The 15,016-nt window shown below is 31.8% G+C and overlaps 1 protein-coding gene across 1 annotated transcript; it reads right to left on the bottom strand.

Annotated features, from left to right (window-relative positions):
* Positions 1-3,535: 3,535 nt before the first annotated feature.
* On the bottom strand, positions 3,536-13,456 carry LOC7495980 (defective in cullin neddylation protein AAR3). The gene is made up of 8 exons (XM_024588520.2): positions 13,197-13,456; positions 7,472-7,523; positions 7,226-7,301; positions 7,050-7,129; positions 6,664-6,760; positions 5,922-5,967; positions 4,273-4,361; positions 3,536-4,165 (listed from the first exon to the last, which is right to left on the bottom strand). Exons 1-8 carry the CDS (start codon positions 13,358-13,360, stop codon positions 4,017-4,019), a joined length of 753 nt encoding a protein of 250 aa, XP_024444288.1. The 5' UTR covers positions 13,361-13,456; the 3' UTR covers positions 3,536-4,016.
* Between the last annotated feature and the right edge of the window lie 1,560 nt (positions 13,457-15,016).

The following is a 15,016-nucleotide window of genomic DNA, read 5'->3' on the forward strand; positions in this document are numbered from 1 at the left end:
TAATATTTGGACTTGTGACCTACATGCAAGGCATATTTTTGGTATTAAATAAATCAGTTTTCTTCCACAAAAACAACAAATGCTTTCTTTCAAAAACACATTTAAACATTTTTATTGCATATGTCCAAGTGTCTTAAATTAAAAAAAAAAATCACATTTGTATAAATAATAAAAAAAAAAACACATGACATGATTGAGCATTTTTAAATATCAAAATTCAAGAAAAATAGTTTTGTTTATATCTTTACATGTATTTTTGAATTTAATAACTAGTTTATAAAATCTATGAGAACTTGGCCTACATTTCAAAGATACTAAAAAAATTATTTTATTTGTTTCAATATCAAGGATTACAAACTTATACGTAAGATGTATTCCCGGTATAAAAAAATACAAAAAAAAAATTTATACTCTAGAATGATTAGGATTGACCCATAAAGTCATGGCCCACGCTACTAAGGTAGACTGACTTTAACTAATAGATAGAAAAATAGTTAAAACACAACAATACCTTAGAAATCAAACAACTGTACAATGTAACTTAGCTTAGGTAAGATTTACTGGGGGGTTGATATTGTCTTTCTTATATACAACCAGTCCTTTTATCTAGTCTCTAAAGACCAATTAGGATTTTTAGTGACCAAAATACTAGGTGACGACTTTAAACCTTTTTATCTGATAAATGATAAGAATTCTTTATTATTTTCACCCATACCCAAAAATCCTAATCGGAGAGGAAGATTGTCACGACGCCACACATGTGCGACAAAACTCATAGAAAAAAAATCAAAACAAATTATAAAATTCAATTCTCAATCAACCCAATGTTGAAGGATAAAATTATATAAAAAAAATCAATTAAAAAAAAGACATAAAAAACCACGCAAGTCAAACAATCAAACTCGTGACTCAGGTCATGAGACCAATATAAACTCATAAAACACAAACCAAAATAATTGTGAAACTCAATTTCAATCAACCAGATATTGAAGGATGAAATTGAAAAAAAAAATCAACTAAAAGAAGGACAAGAATTCTTGCGTTAATCGACCTAATCAACAACCCAAGTCATAAGACCGTGATAACCCCATAGAAAACAATTTAAAAAATTATAAAACTTAATTCCTAATCAATTCAATATTGAAGGATTAAATTGAAAAAAAAACAAATAAAAAGGATAAAAAAATAACTCGAGTCAACCCGGGTTAACTTGTCAAACCCGAATCAAGAGACCAAGATAACTCAGAAGAAAGAAAATATAAAAAAATAATATAAATCTCAATTCTCAATCTATCTAATGTTGAAGGATGAAATTGAAACAAAAAATATTCAATTTAAAAAATGACAAAAAAAACAATCAACTTATCTAACCCGTAAAACTCGTGATTTAGGTCATGAAACCATGATAACCTCATAGAAAAAAAAATTATAAACAAATTATAAAGCTCAATTCTCAATCAATCCAATATTAAAGGATGGAATTTAGAAGAAAAAACCCAATAAAAAATGACTCGAGTCAATACAATTAATCCACAAAACTCGTGATTTAGGTCAGAAGACTATGATAACTTCATAGAAACACAAATAAAAGAAATTCTAAAGTTCAATTCTCAATCAACTGAATGTTGCAAGATAGAGTTGAGAAAAAAATCAATTAAGAAAATGATAAAAGAAAAATAACTCGAGTCAATACGGTTAACCTGTAAAATTCACGATCTAGTTCATGAGATTAGGATAACTCCATAGAAAGAAAATAAAAATAAAAATTATGAAGTTCAATACCAGTAAATCTTCAATACCAGTAAATTCAATGTTAGAGGATGATATTTAAAAAATATGAAAAGTAAAGTCCTCAAAACTTTTGAGGACCAAAATGGAAAGAAATTTGGTTTTTCAATGTTCATTACTATACTGAAAAACCAAAATCATTTTAGTATATGTTATGAGGTTTTCTTTTATTATTATTAACTACATATTATTAATTAGGAGGGACAATTTCCTCGAAAAAAATATCCGTGAGGTCAGTTGGTAAATTAAATTAGAAAACAGAGAAATCAACAGCCTTTTATTTTGTGTTTCTTTCTACGTTGCCCTTGCTAAGTTGTCCTTTTCAAGGGTTTGATTTTCTATCATTCTTATCCTTAATTATTACGTGGAACCTTTCTTGTCTGTCGCCTTGTCATCGAAGTTCTTTTTTCTCCGAGGGTTAATTATGTCCTTTTGGTGATTTAGTTAATGAACTTGCTTTCAAGCTATCATGTATTATTCCGACTGCGGCTCACATCTTTCGATTCTTTCAATTGATTGATATTTTCCTCATTTGATTCCAATTATTATCTACAGTTAATCTATCTATTGATTTTACACATGACTCGTACGTATCTTATATTTTAACTCGACTTTATTCTATATAAATTATCAAGTTTTAAATAATAAAATAAAAATAATTTACAAAAAAAAGTTAACTCGTGTTAATCATTGAAATTCATGATCCTAGTCATGAATTAGTGACTAACCCAATAAAAAACAAAAACAAAAAAAATCATCAACAAAAAACAATTGAGGGATAAAATTGAAAAAAAATACAATAAAAAAGATTCAAAACAAAACAAATAACAATAAAATAATAGGGATAGGATTTGAAATAAAAATAAATTAAAATCAAATGTTAATGGATGAAATTGAAAATAAAATTCAAATAGTAAAAGGATTAAAAAATAAAAGAAATAAGGACTAAATTTAATATAAAAATCAAGTTAAATCAAATGATGAAAGGTGAAATTCAAAAAAAAATTAAATATAAAATAAATGATATAACACCTTTATATTTTAATATAAAAAAAACCACTAGAACATAACCACTATGACACCACAACGTAAGCACCGCACCAACAAAAAGATATCACACGTTTTCAATACCACTCTCTCAAATATTTTTATTATTATTATTATTATTATTATTATTAAGTCAGGTAACTTAATGATTGTCATGGTTGCATTGAACATGTTAAGCTGGCCCGAACACCTATATTAAACTAAAAAAAAAAAAAAGGTAGCAGACGAGTCCTTGTGGGATAATTTGCGAGAGGCAACCTAGCTCAAGTGCTGTCCGGTGTGGACAAATAACCTTCTATATTAAACTAAAAATAAAAAAAAAGGTAGCAGACGAGTCCTTGTGGGATAATTTGCGAGAGGCAACCTAGCTCAAGTGCTGTCCGGTGTGGACAAATAACCTTCTATAATTATTCAGCTCCTCGCAGGGCCTTGGTTGGCTTGATGTAGCTTTTGTAAATTGATTTTTAATTTTTTATTTATAAAAATGGTCATAAATATATTTGGTTAAATATTAACTTCAATAAAAAGTTTGTTATAAAATTAAGTCAAAAGTTATTTCTAAATAAATAAAAAAATGTTTATGATTTTTCTATTAAAAAACAACTTATATCAATTCGCAAAAAATATATCAAACATAGCTTTATTTTTATCACAAGTTATTAATAAACAAAAAGTTTTGGATTATTACTCAAAATCAAAATTCATAATTCAAAAGCTACCAGCTTCATGTTATGCAAGGTATGTTTCAATTGTAAGAACTACAGTCACATTTGACATGTTACAATTAAAAATAATAATAATTACATTTACAAAAACTGAAGCAGAAAATCCTCCTTTTTTTCTGAAAAGATCATGAAATCAAACAATCTAACGAATATTTTTGTTACTTCTAAATAATTAGAGCAGAAGACTGATGTAACATGGATCATCAAATCAATAAAAATCCTGCAGAGCGTAGAGTGGGAAGGAACAACTTTTCTGTGTTTTGACTCAGGTGGAAGCTCTCTCTGTGTACGAGACTCTCCTATCCCGATCAAGTTGTAGACATGAACGAGTTGAGAATACCACTGCAAAGCCCCTCGACAAGCATCCTTCAACTGCACATGGAGATTTGGTGGACCCCATTGAATTGTTCAGCTTATTGATATCCATGCAGTCGCTGGCTGGGTTATCCTGCAGGTTCAATGTCTGTAATCAAGCAGCCTACTTGTCTTTGAATTTAGTATATGATTTGGCCTGGTGGAATCAGGGAAGAGGGCATCTGAGCAGTCCATTTCCTCATCTTGAAAGCTAGGCAACTTCCTCTTCAAACCAGGAGCGACCTTCAATCCTGCAACAAAAACCAAGTTTTCAGGAAACAGCATACAGGTAGCATAAAAGTAGAGAAAAAAATGCATGGTACAAGATGGAAATGAAGTGGAACTTTCAAGTAATTACCAGGAAGAGGGTCTTCGAATGTGCATGGTCGAGACTCTGAATCACCACAGTTACAGAAAAAGTTTGGTTCCTTGTTTGACCCCAATATCCTGCAAGAAAAATATTGTAAGAGTATGTGAGTTCATTCATAATTCAGTGACAAAGGCGAGAAAGTTAGAACAACAGTCGTAGGATCAGAATTCACTTGTCTTTGTTACTCATGCTAGAATGGTTATAAACTACTTAGTACCATTATTTCAAAGACCCGCAAAATTACACCCACATGCAAAACTCCAGGAGTTTGTGTTTTGAAACTAATAATAATAATAAAAGTATTTGTTTGAAAATATTGTCTTGAATCTGTAAGTTACATATCAATTCTAACATTTCTTTAAGCAAAAATACGAAGAAAAAAAATAATTTTCTATAGAAGCTCAAAAAGTATAGAAAAAGATGAAGACAAACTGAACATTTTATCACCATAGGTACCAAAAATATTTATCAATAAGTTCTACAGCTGATGTAAATTACTCAACTAGTTTCCAATCTCTGACTCAAGGTCATTTTAAACGCTCTTTCAAAGCCAAATATATTCTAAGCAATCTCACGTGCAAAATCACCCCCCACTCCCCCTTTCTTCCCTTTCATATCATGCATGGACCAGTCAACTATAACAAAATAAAACTTACACCTAAGGCCCTGTATCATTCCACCAAACAAATTAAGCTGAAATTATGTTCCATTCTCAACAACTTCCATGGTAAATGGATGTTCACTTCCTCAACTTCTTCCATGGTAACTATTATGATGCGCTAACTAAGGTTATAGCAGTTACCATTCTTGTTCAACAACCTAATGAAGATCTCAAAATGTATAAATTCAAATGAAAATGAATCTCTAGTAAAACAAGACACACAAACTTGATTCTTTATTGTAATATTGAAAGAATGTGCATAGACCCCTTTGACATTTTGATCTCATACAATAACATGTCAACCTTCAAACAAAAGCTACTGAAAGTATTATAATTATCTACTCATAAGTACTACTTCCCAATTCATAGATAGAGCACAAATAGGTCAAGGACACATGGGTAGAATAGCAGGTACAAACTATAAAGACTCTGTTCAGTTGAATTTCAAATTCCATGCATACATGTTTCATGAGAAGAATGGGAAACTCAAATAACCAGAGGGTGAACCTCTATCCAAGTTTTGAAGATGAAGTTTAAGAAATGATATACTAACAATAATAACTCTGAGAATATCTCTATCATTTCCCTAGCAAGATTTTTGACCATAGGCTTTAAGAGCAAAATGACCTATCATTATATGAAGTTTGACAAACAGAAATTTAGCAATTAATTTAAATTTCAATGTTTAGAGGTTCCTCACATTAGACAAAATACAACTTCGCTTCAGATGAACATGGGGAAACAAACATTGTTAGAAGATTGTTGGCCAATCAGCAGTTTGGCCAGATTAAAATACTATCATGATTATACAATTAGTATTCTATTGTAGGCATGTGAAAAAGAAAATAATAGAAAAAGAAAGTAATCAGTGAACAACAAATTAATTTCTGTAAAATGTATATTCTAGATAAGCTAACATCCAATAAATGAAGTAATCTCTCCAATGAAAAAACAGTTAAGGATATAGATATCAAACCTGTACATGTGCTCAACAAAGTCATCAATTAGGACAGGCCAAGCACCTGCAAATAAGAGGCATATGAGTGAACATTACTCTGTTACAAACAAAGATAAAACAGAACCAAGTCAAGCATGCTCCTGAAAAAGCAAACACACTGAATCAATGGAGAGAAGAAGAGCACAGAGATGCCTAAGACCTTTTCTATAGACTTGTTGCTTTATTATTTTCCACAAAATTTCCACTTTTAAGACCCTAGTACAGAGTCCCACACCCATCATAACAAAATCCTGCTCACTTACTGCCAGAGAGCAACAAAATTGAAAATGGAAAGGCATAGTGAAGGATGGGAGAAATGAGAGAATCAGTTAGTTCCACATGGTTGATGAAAGCAGAAGTCTATCAACAATGGTGAATGAATTTACAAAGCACAAATATAATTTTCCTCCAGCTGATTTTAAGAAATTTCAAGCATGCACCAAAATTCTTGTTCCAAGACCCCAAATTCACAAACCAGAGCACAAAGTGGTGCTCAAAAGTGGAAAACTTCACAAACCAGAGGCATAGCAAATATGACCAATCATTGTTTTGGAAAAACGACGTTGTTCAAAATCACAGGGAAAAAGTCCTTTCTACCAATACCAAATTTGGCAAAAAAAGGGCAAAGAGAAATTGTTCTAAATGCAGGATGTCAAACATGTATCTTTATAGTATAGCTTAAATGTGAGCACTAAATCATTATATCCTTAAGACAATGTACCTTCAGGATCATACCCTTCAAGATTTTCATGTACGCACCGGCTAAAAGCTAAAACTTGCTGCCATGTATCCTCAGATATATTGTGTCGTTGATTTTCCTAAAGGCAATCGAAAAATTAGTTGCTTAGACAGAAACGTGAAAAACAAGAGAATGTAATCATACCCAATATTCACAAGGTATCTATTGACAAAAAATATAATTCATAGTTCAGCTGCGAGGCGATGTGTCCCAATTCATAAACTTGCGTATCCATGAATAATGAACAGCTACATAAGCATTTCTTTAAGAACTCTACTCAACTAGACAATGCTTTTAAAAGAGAAACACAAACAAATATAAATAAAATAAAAAACACAATTATCCAGTTAGCTTAGTATCACCCATACCTGAAAGTCACACCATTGGTTTAGCAACCGAAACCTCCCAGCTAAAACTAATTTCCACGCGGAAACAGCCTTGTTTACGGCTGCAAGAGAAATTCATGAAAATATAAATCTTCTATGTAAAACAATCCATCAAACCAACGCCTATATATGAAGACAATAGAAATGAGAAAGCTTACTGATATTCCTTTGACCATTTTCACGGCACATGAAGAATACAAAATCATAGAAACGAGAGAATTCTGAGAAATCCGCCTACAAAGAGATAGAGGGTTGTAAACAAGGAACACAATATTATATATTCATTTCTTTTGTTGTGGATTGAAAAAAGAAAGATTTAGGAGTAATTGGTTCTTAGTAGAGAACATCAATGATCAAATCAAAAGAAATGTATCCAGTTCAAGAGCTTAATAAATGGAACTCACCATAAGTTCTAGCTTTGACATGAGCTTGAGAAGTTCATCAAAAATTTTAATTCTGTCAAAGGAAATGCCATAAATCGTTAAATGGATATATATATATATATATAAAGGAAAGTTCATATCTAGCTAAAAAAGAACTACTCCATAGAACCACAGAGCAAATGACACCAAACTGATAGACTTTATAATTATACACCAGGTGTAATTTTTGTTCAAAGTGACTGAAAAATCTATATTATATTTTGTTTACTAAATAAATGCATATACATGCTTTGAGCATGCAAAGTCAATATAGGTGGCTGCATGTGAGCATGTGATAAATGTTGAAGTTTCTACAATAGCTCCTCCATGCAAGTCCTCTTAGTTTCTATATATATGTGATGTTGTAAGCTTCCTGCAGCAAGGAACCAAATTTCAAAAATTGCGGTGTCCTCCACTCTCTCTTGGTTCCATGCTGCTTCTTTAATTTCCCAAATTTCTTTTCTTCTCTTTTCTTTTTTTGTACCACATGTGGTATCAAAGCACAAGTCAATCAAGACAGCACAATTCCAGCACTACTCGAGTACAATTTCATAGCACTACTCCAACACAACTTCCGCACAAAACATTAAATTTCTTCAAATTCTAGGCTCATCACCATGGCATCCCCCAATTCGAGTTACCACCAACCTGTTTCTGTTTTCAAAAGAAACACCTATGATTTCTGGAGTATCAAAATCAAAACTATCCTATGAGCTTATGACTAGTGGTAAATAGTGGGAAATGGCATTCCAAAATCCATAGATTCGCCAAAAGGAAAAACAGAGATTGCGGAAGGCACAACCACTACTCCCACAAAACTAGAAAGTTCATCGAGTTCTGAGACAGTTTCGATGCACGTTTGGCAGAAAAAAGATGTTGATGTACTTGCCAAAATTCATCTAGGTGTCTCAGACTTGATCTTTCAAGAATCATGAACTCTTCATCGGCAAAGCAAGCATGGGACACGTTACAAGATAAATTTCATGGCACCGTTAAAATTCAGGCAATAAGGCTTCATACTCTAAGAAGAGATTTCAAAATCTACTAATGAAAGGAGAAACCATCAAAGATTTCTCTTCTAGATTAATTGAAGTTGTCAACCAAACCAAAGCATATGGCAGTGACATCATGGATCAAAAGTGGTGAAGAAAATCTTAATTTCCCTCACAGAAAAATTGATTATGTCATCACCATCATTGAAGAGTCGAAAGATCTTACTCAACTCTTAGTCACTGAGCAAGTAGGTTCTTTACAAGCTCAAGGGCAAAGAACATCGAGAAGGAATGAAGCTTCCAACAAAGGTGCTTTCAGACATAGCACAAAAATAAATTTCCACTCAATAAAGGTGGAAAAAATAAAAAATGACGAGGTAGTAACGAACAAGGTGATGCAAGCAGCTCCAAGAAATGCAAAAATAAAGGAAAATTCCCTCCTTGTGGTGTTTGCAAAAAAAATAGGTCACTGAGAGAAAGAAGGTTGACACAAGGGAAAACCTTAGTGCAAAATTTGTAAGAAGTTTGATCAAATTGACCAAACCTGTAGATTCAAGCAAAACTAGCAAGCTGGCATTTCCAAAACAACAGACATAGAAATCATATTTATTATGCTTGTTAAGTAGCATCAGTGAAAAAGGATGATGAGTGGCTTATTGACAACAGCTGCACAAATCATATTGCAAAGAGCCAAACTTTTTTCACTCACATTGATCCAACTATCAAAGTATCAGTCAAAATTGGTGATGGAGGTTTGGTAGAATCAAGTGAAAAGGCATTATTGCAATCCAAACCAATAGGAGCACACAACACATCAAAGATGTACTCTGTCCCATATATGGATCAAAATTTGCTAAGTATGTCTCAAATGATATTGAATGGATATTCTTTATTATTTGAAGGCAAAGCTTGAGCAATTTTCAATCCCCAAAAGAAAACGATAGCAAGTGTCAAAATGAAACTATTATCCTAAAAAAGTCATTGTGAAAGATCTACCCACCATCGGTGATCTCAAGGGAGTCTGTGAAGGATGTCAACTAGGGAGGAAGCACCGACAACCATTTCAAACAGATGAGGCATGGTGCACCTCATAGAAATTTCAACTGGTGCACACCAACATTTGCGATCCAATGAGAACTCCATTGTTGGACAACAGTAGATATTTCATCATGTTTATTGATGATTACTCTAGAATGAATTGGGTCTACTTTTTAAATAAAGGTTTGAGGTATTCTAGACATTTCATAAGTATAAAAAATTGGTGGAAACTCAAAACAATTGTTAGATTCAGACTCTCTATAACAAAAATGGCACCAAGTACACTTCTTCCCAATTCAATAAATTATGAGAAAAGGAGCACATTGCAAACTTACATTATTGCATATGTGCCACATAAAAATGGTGTTTCAGAAAGAAAAAATAGAACAATCATGGAAATGATTGAGATCCATGATTAAAGACAATGGCATGCCAAACAAGTCTTAGGAAGAAGCAATTTATATTGTTGTCTATCTCCAGAACAAGAGCATCAACAAAACTATCCCATACATGACCCGACTTAAGGCATGGTCAGGACATAAGCCTTCAGTCAGGCATGTAAAGTTATTTAGATGTATTTGCTATATAAGCCTTTAGTCAAGAATCTCCAAAGAAAGCACAAGCTGGAAGCAAAAGCAAAAACAGAACTTTCTATAGGCTATAGTTCTCAATCCAAGGGCTATAGAATATTCAATCTGCAAATAGAGAAAGTTGATATCACATTTGACAAGATGCTTCTTGGGATTGGGAAGAAAATGAGGAAAAAAGATTGACGAATGTCCCCACATTCCAACAAGATTCAGGACCTAATCAACTGCCAAGTCAAGAGACTCCAATTCAAGAAGTTAGCGACTCGACCTCGGACTCGTACTATGAAGAAATCAATGAGAGTTCTCCAAGTAATATTGAATCGTCATCTTCACAGCCTTCTCCACAACCTTAGCTATACAACATGGCTACAAAGAGGCAGCAAAGACAAATCAAGTCACCTCAAGGGTATGCTTATAAGTTTTGTAATAATGTTGTTTATGAGCCCAACAATTATGATGAAATGGTTGATCATAAAGAATGGCGGCTTGCAATGGAGGAGATACACATGATTGAGAAAAATCAAACATGGAATCTAGTTGAGAAACCGACTCACAAAGATGTCGTTGGAGTCAAATGGATTTATAAGACGAGTAAATTTTGAAAGCTCAATTCAAAAGCACAAAGCTTGATTGGATGCCAAAGGTTTCACTTAGCAATTTGGCGTTGATTACAATGAAACTTTTTCTCCTATCTCAAGACAAGATACCATGTGAATCATCATTACACTTGCAACACGTAATGGATGGAAAATATCTCAACTTGTAGTGACATTAGTTTTTCTCATCGTTATCAAGCTTTGTAGTAAAAGGTCTTAAAGCTCAAAAGGCATTGTAGACTTAAACAACCTCCACGAGCTTGGTACTGCAGGATTGACTTCTATTTCAATGATAGTGGATTTAGGAGTCCCAACAAGCTTACACTTTACATAAAGGCTTAGGAAACTACATACATCTCGATTGTCTCCTTATATGTTAATGATTTTATTGTTATTGGGAATCATCCTAGTATGATCATAACCTTTGGGTTTGGGGAAGATATGAAAAAAGAATTTGAAATGACAGATCTTGGCTTTATGAACTATTTTCTAGGCATGAAGATCAGTCAAGAAGGCATCTTCATCTAGAAGAAAAGGTATGCCAAAAATCTATTGAAAAAATTCAAAATGGAAAATTGCAAAGAAATGATGACCACACTAGTTCCCAAATACAAATCAGTGAAAGAAGATGGTTTATACATTGCCGATGAAAGACTTTCGAAAAGCATGATTGGCAGTTTTTTGTATTTAACAACAACTAGACCAGACATCAACTTGTTGTCCAGGTTCAGGTTCATGCAAAAGCCAACTCAATTGCATTACAATGCAGCCAAATGACTACTCAGATATGTCAAGGGTGCTATTGATTTTGGCATTTGGTATAAGTCAACTGAAAATGCAGAATTGTGTTGGCTACACTGATAGTGATTGGGTTGGTTCATTGGATGATATGAAAAGTACATTCGATTATACTTTTTTTTTTTTGGAAATGGAGTATTTTCATGGTTTTCACAAAAAACAGGATATGGTAGCTCAGTCCACATGGAATTTGAGTGCATTGCAACATGTGCAGCAACAAATGAAGCAATATGAGCTGGAAAAATTCTCATCGACATGTGTGAAATTCAACAAAAACCCACTGTGTTGTATTGTGAAAGCAAGTTGGCAATTGCAATTGCCAAAAATCCAGTCTAATACAGGAAAACAAAGCACATCAATGAAAACAAAGCACATCAATGTTAAATATCATTTTCTCAGGGAAGCTAAAGGCATGAGCAAAATTAGTCTCATTCACTAAGGCACATATTAGCAAATTACAGATATTTTTACCAAAGCACTACCCAAAGCTAAATTTGAATTCCTAAAATGCAAACTTGAGGTGCAAGGAAAAAGCGTCAAGGAGGAGTGTTGAAAGTGAGATTCTTTCAATCAAATCATTGAATAATGTATATTATATTTTCATTTTTTACTAAATAAATGCATGTACATGCTACGAGTATGCAATGTCAATATGGGTGGCTGCATGTGATGCATGTTGAAGTTTCTCCAATGACTCCTCCATGTAAGGACAAAATATGGGTCATGTGCTGCATATCTTACCTTCTATATATGTGTGTGTGTGTGTGTGTGATGCTGTAAGCTTCCTTGAGCAAGGAACCAAGTTTAAAAAATGACATTGTCCTCCACTCTCTTTCTCTCTAGGTTCCATGCTTCTTTAATTTCCTCAATTTCCTCTTCTTTTTTTTTTTGTGAGTGTGTGTACCATAATGCACTAAACTTCCAACAATTTTAAAGTGAATTGAGTCATAAGAGCATCAAAACAAGTCTTAACCCAGATAATTGGAAAGTTTGTCTTGCAATCTTCAATTTCAACCAAGGAGTTAGGTTAACAGATTCCCATCATCAGAGGCCAGTTGTATTTGTTTCCAAGACATTTTGAGAAAACTTGCCACTACCCGAGCCCTACAGTACACTTACTAGCACTTATCATACTAATTCTTCCAACAACATCCAATAACTAATAAACAAGTAATTGTGTCCTTACATGATTTATTTTCAACAGAAAATAACGTTTCATGACCAAATCTTATTTCCCATGTCACACGCGAATACTAAGATGAAAATATGTTCAAAGTGGTTCTTAAATCTTATTAGATAAGGCTTATAAACATGAACCATTGTCCATTCCCACATTCTAAAGGCTCTTACTTTACATGAAACAAACACAACGCTTTCTTAAAAAAAAAAAAAAAAAAGGAAACACTAATACTTACAGAGTCATATCCATCAGTCAACAAAACTTATCAGTAAAAACAATAAGAAGCCAAGAATCCAAAAACTATACATTAAGGCCTAAAACTATAATAAAACCCACAATTTTTATCAAAAATTAAGTCCCTAAAAACTATCAAGGAAAACCCAGAACCTAAAAACCAAGAAACTCAATCAAATCATACACAAACATCAAATCAGTTCAAAATCTTCAAAAGGGTATTTCCACATTCAACAAAACAGTGATTTTAACTTAAAAAAGATACGTTTTTTTACCAACCTTGAATGAAACTTTAAGTCCACAAATTTCAAAAGCTGAGCTAAAGAATCCCTTGAAGATTTACCCTTGCGTGTTTCATCTGGTTCATTGACTTGGCATGATTTTACAGATCTAATATCACAGTAACGTCTGTAAATCTCGAAGATTGAATCCGGTGAGTGCATGTTGGTCGGAGAATAGCTAGATAGGATTTTAAGAAGAGAGATGATTGGTGCTATGTTTAGAGCCTAAAAACTACTTTAAAATTTTAGAGGTAAATGGGGGTGTCTCTGTCTTTGTAGTGCGTTAATACTCGAATTGTTTTTCTTCGAAAATTGTTTTCGAAAACATTTTATTATAAATTACTTTTATATTTTCAAATCATTTTAATTTTTGAATAAAAAAAATTTTAAATCAATAATTACTCTAATATCAAATAATATTTAAAATTAATTGCATTATGCTGCTAATCACATAAAAAAACTAATATAAAAAGAAATTAGCATACACTGATATATTTTTCTAGAAAAAACAAATTGCAACTCAGGTCATATAAATTTAACTGAGTTTAATAAATTTATTTTATTTAATTATATGATAATTAAAGTAAATAAATCAAACTAAAAAAAATTATAATATATAATTATCAACAAACTCAATATTAAAAAAAAATTAAAATATATGTATAAGAATTACACCAAGTCAATATAGATTAACTTACAAAAATTATAACCTAAATTATAAAACTAGATAATTCAATGAAAAGCAAATCAAAATCAATTTTGAAGCTCTTTTAACAAACAATTGAATGTAAAAAAACTAAAATTAATAAAATATTTAATAAAATGAATAAAAAAACTTATTAAAATAAACTCAAATAAACATGTCAAATTCATTACCGAAATCATGAAACTATTATAATTCCATGAAAAGTTAATAAAAAAAATACAAAAACTAATTTTTAAGGGATAAATTTTAAAAATAAATTGTTGCTAAAATAACAATCAAAAAGCTAATAACCAAATTGGACATTAAGGGAAAAAAAAAAGACAAACTACAATAATCTTCTTGAGCCATTGTAAAATTGTATAAGAAAAATAATAATATCGGTTACCATTAAATATCGAGTCAACAATTCTTCAGTTTCACGATTCAAAGGCATATTTCATAGAATAAAAAAAAAGTTAGCTAAAGATGATATTATAAAATATAATTTTATAATAGATATGAAGATCTGCACACCAAAAAAATATTTTTTTTTTATTAATGTGGATATTCATATTAATTTACGCGTATCTCGACTAATTTCATGAGTTTTAAAATTAACGACCATATAAATCTCTAGTGGCAATAATATTAGCAATCAATGGGCTCAAACCTGAGATCACAGGGGAACAAACCTCTTAGTTCTAAATTCTTACCATTGGATGACTTACTAAGAGTATATTTGGCAGTGTGGTAGCGGTTGCTTTTCAAATAACTTTTCGTGCCGAAATACATGTTAATGATGTTTTTTTATTTTTTAAAAATTATTTTTAACATCAGCACATCAAAACGATACGAAACATACCAACCGTATTAAATTTTTTATAAAAAAAATGAATATTCTTGCGTCTTGGCCACCTCATTATATTTGGCGAAGACACAATCTCAACGTTGATCCGATGCATTTAAATTTTTCATCTTTATTAATACCAATCTTTTAATCTACGCTTATAACGTTACAAAAACGACTATAATCAACAAACTAAACTCATAATAAGCAATCTGTATATTGTAAAAGAAAAACAAAACTAAAAATAAAAAGCCCACCAATGTACATAGAGAGACGAGAAATTGAT

Source organism: Populus trichocarpa, chromosome 17 (genome assembly GCF_000002775.5).
Source record: "Populus trichocarpa isolate Nisqually-1 chromosome 17, P.trichocarpa_v4.1, whole genome shotgun sequence".
Taxonomy (NCBI): Eukaryota; Viridiplantae; Streptophyta; class Magnoliopsida; order Malpighiales; family Salicaceae; genus Populus; species Populus trichocarpa.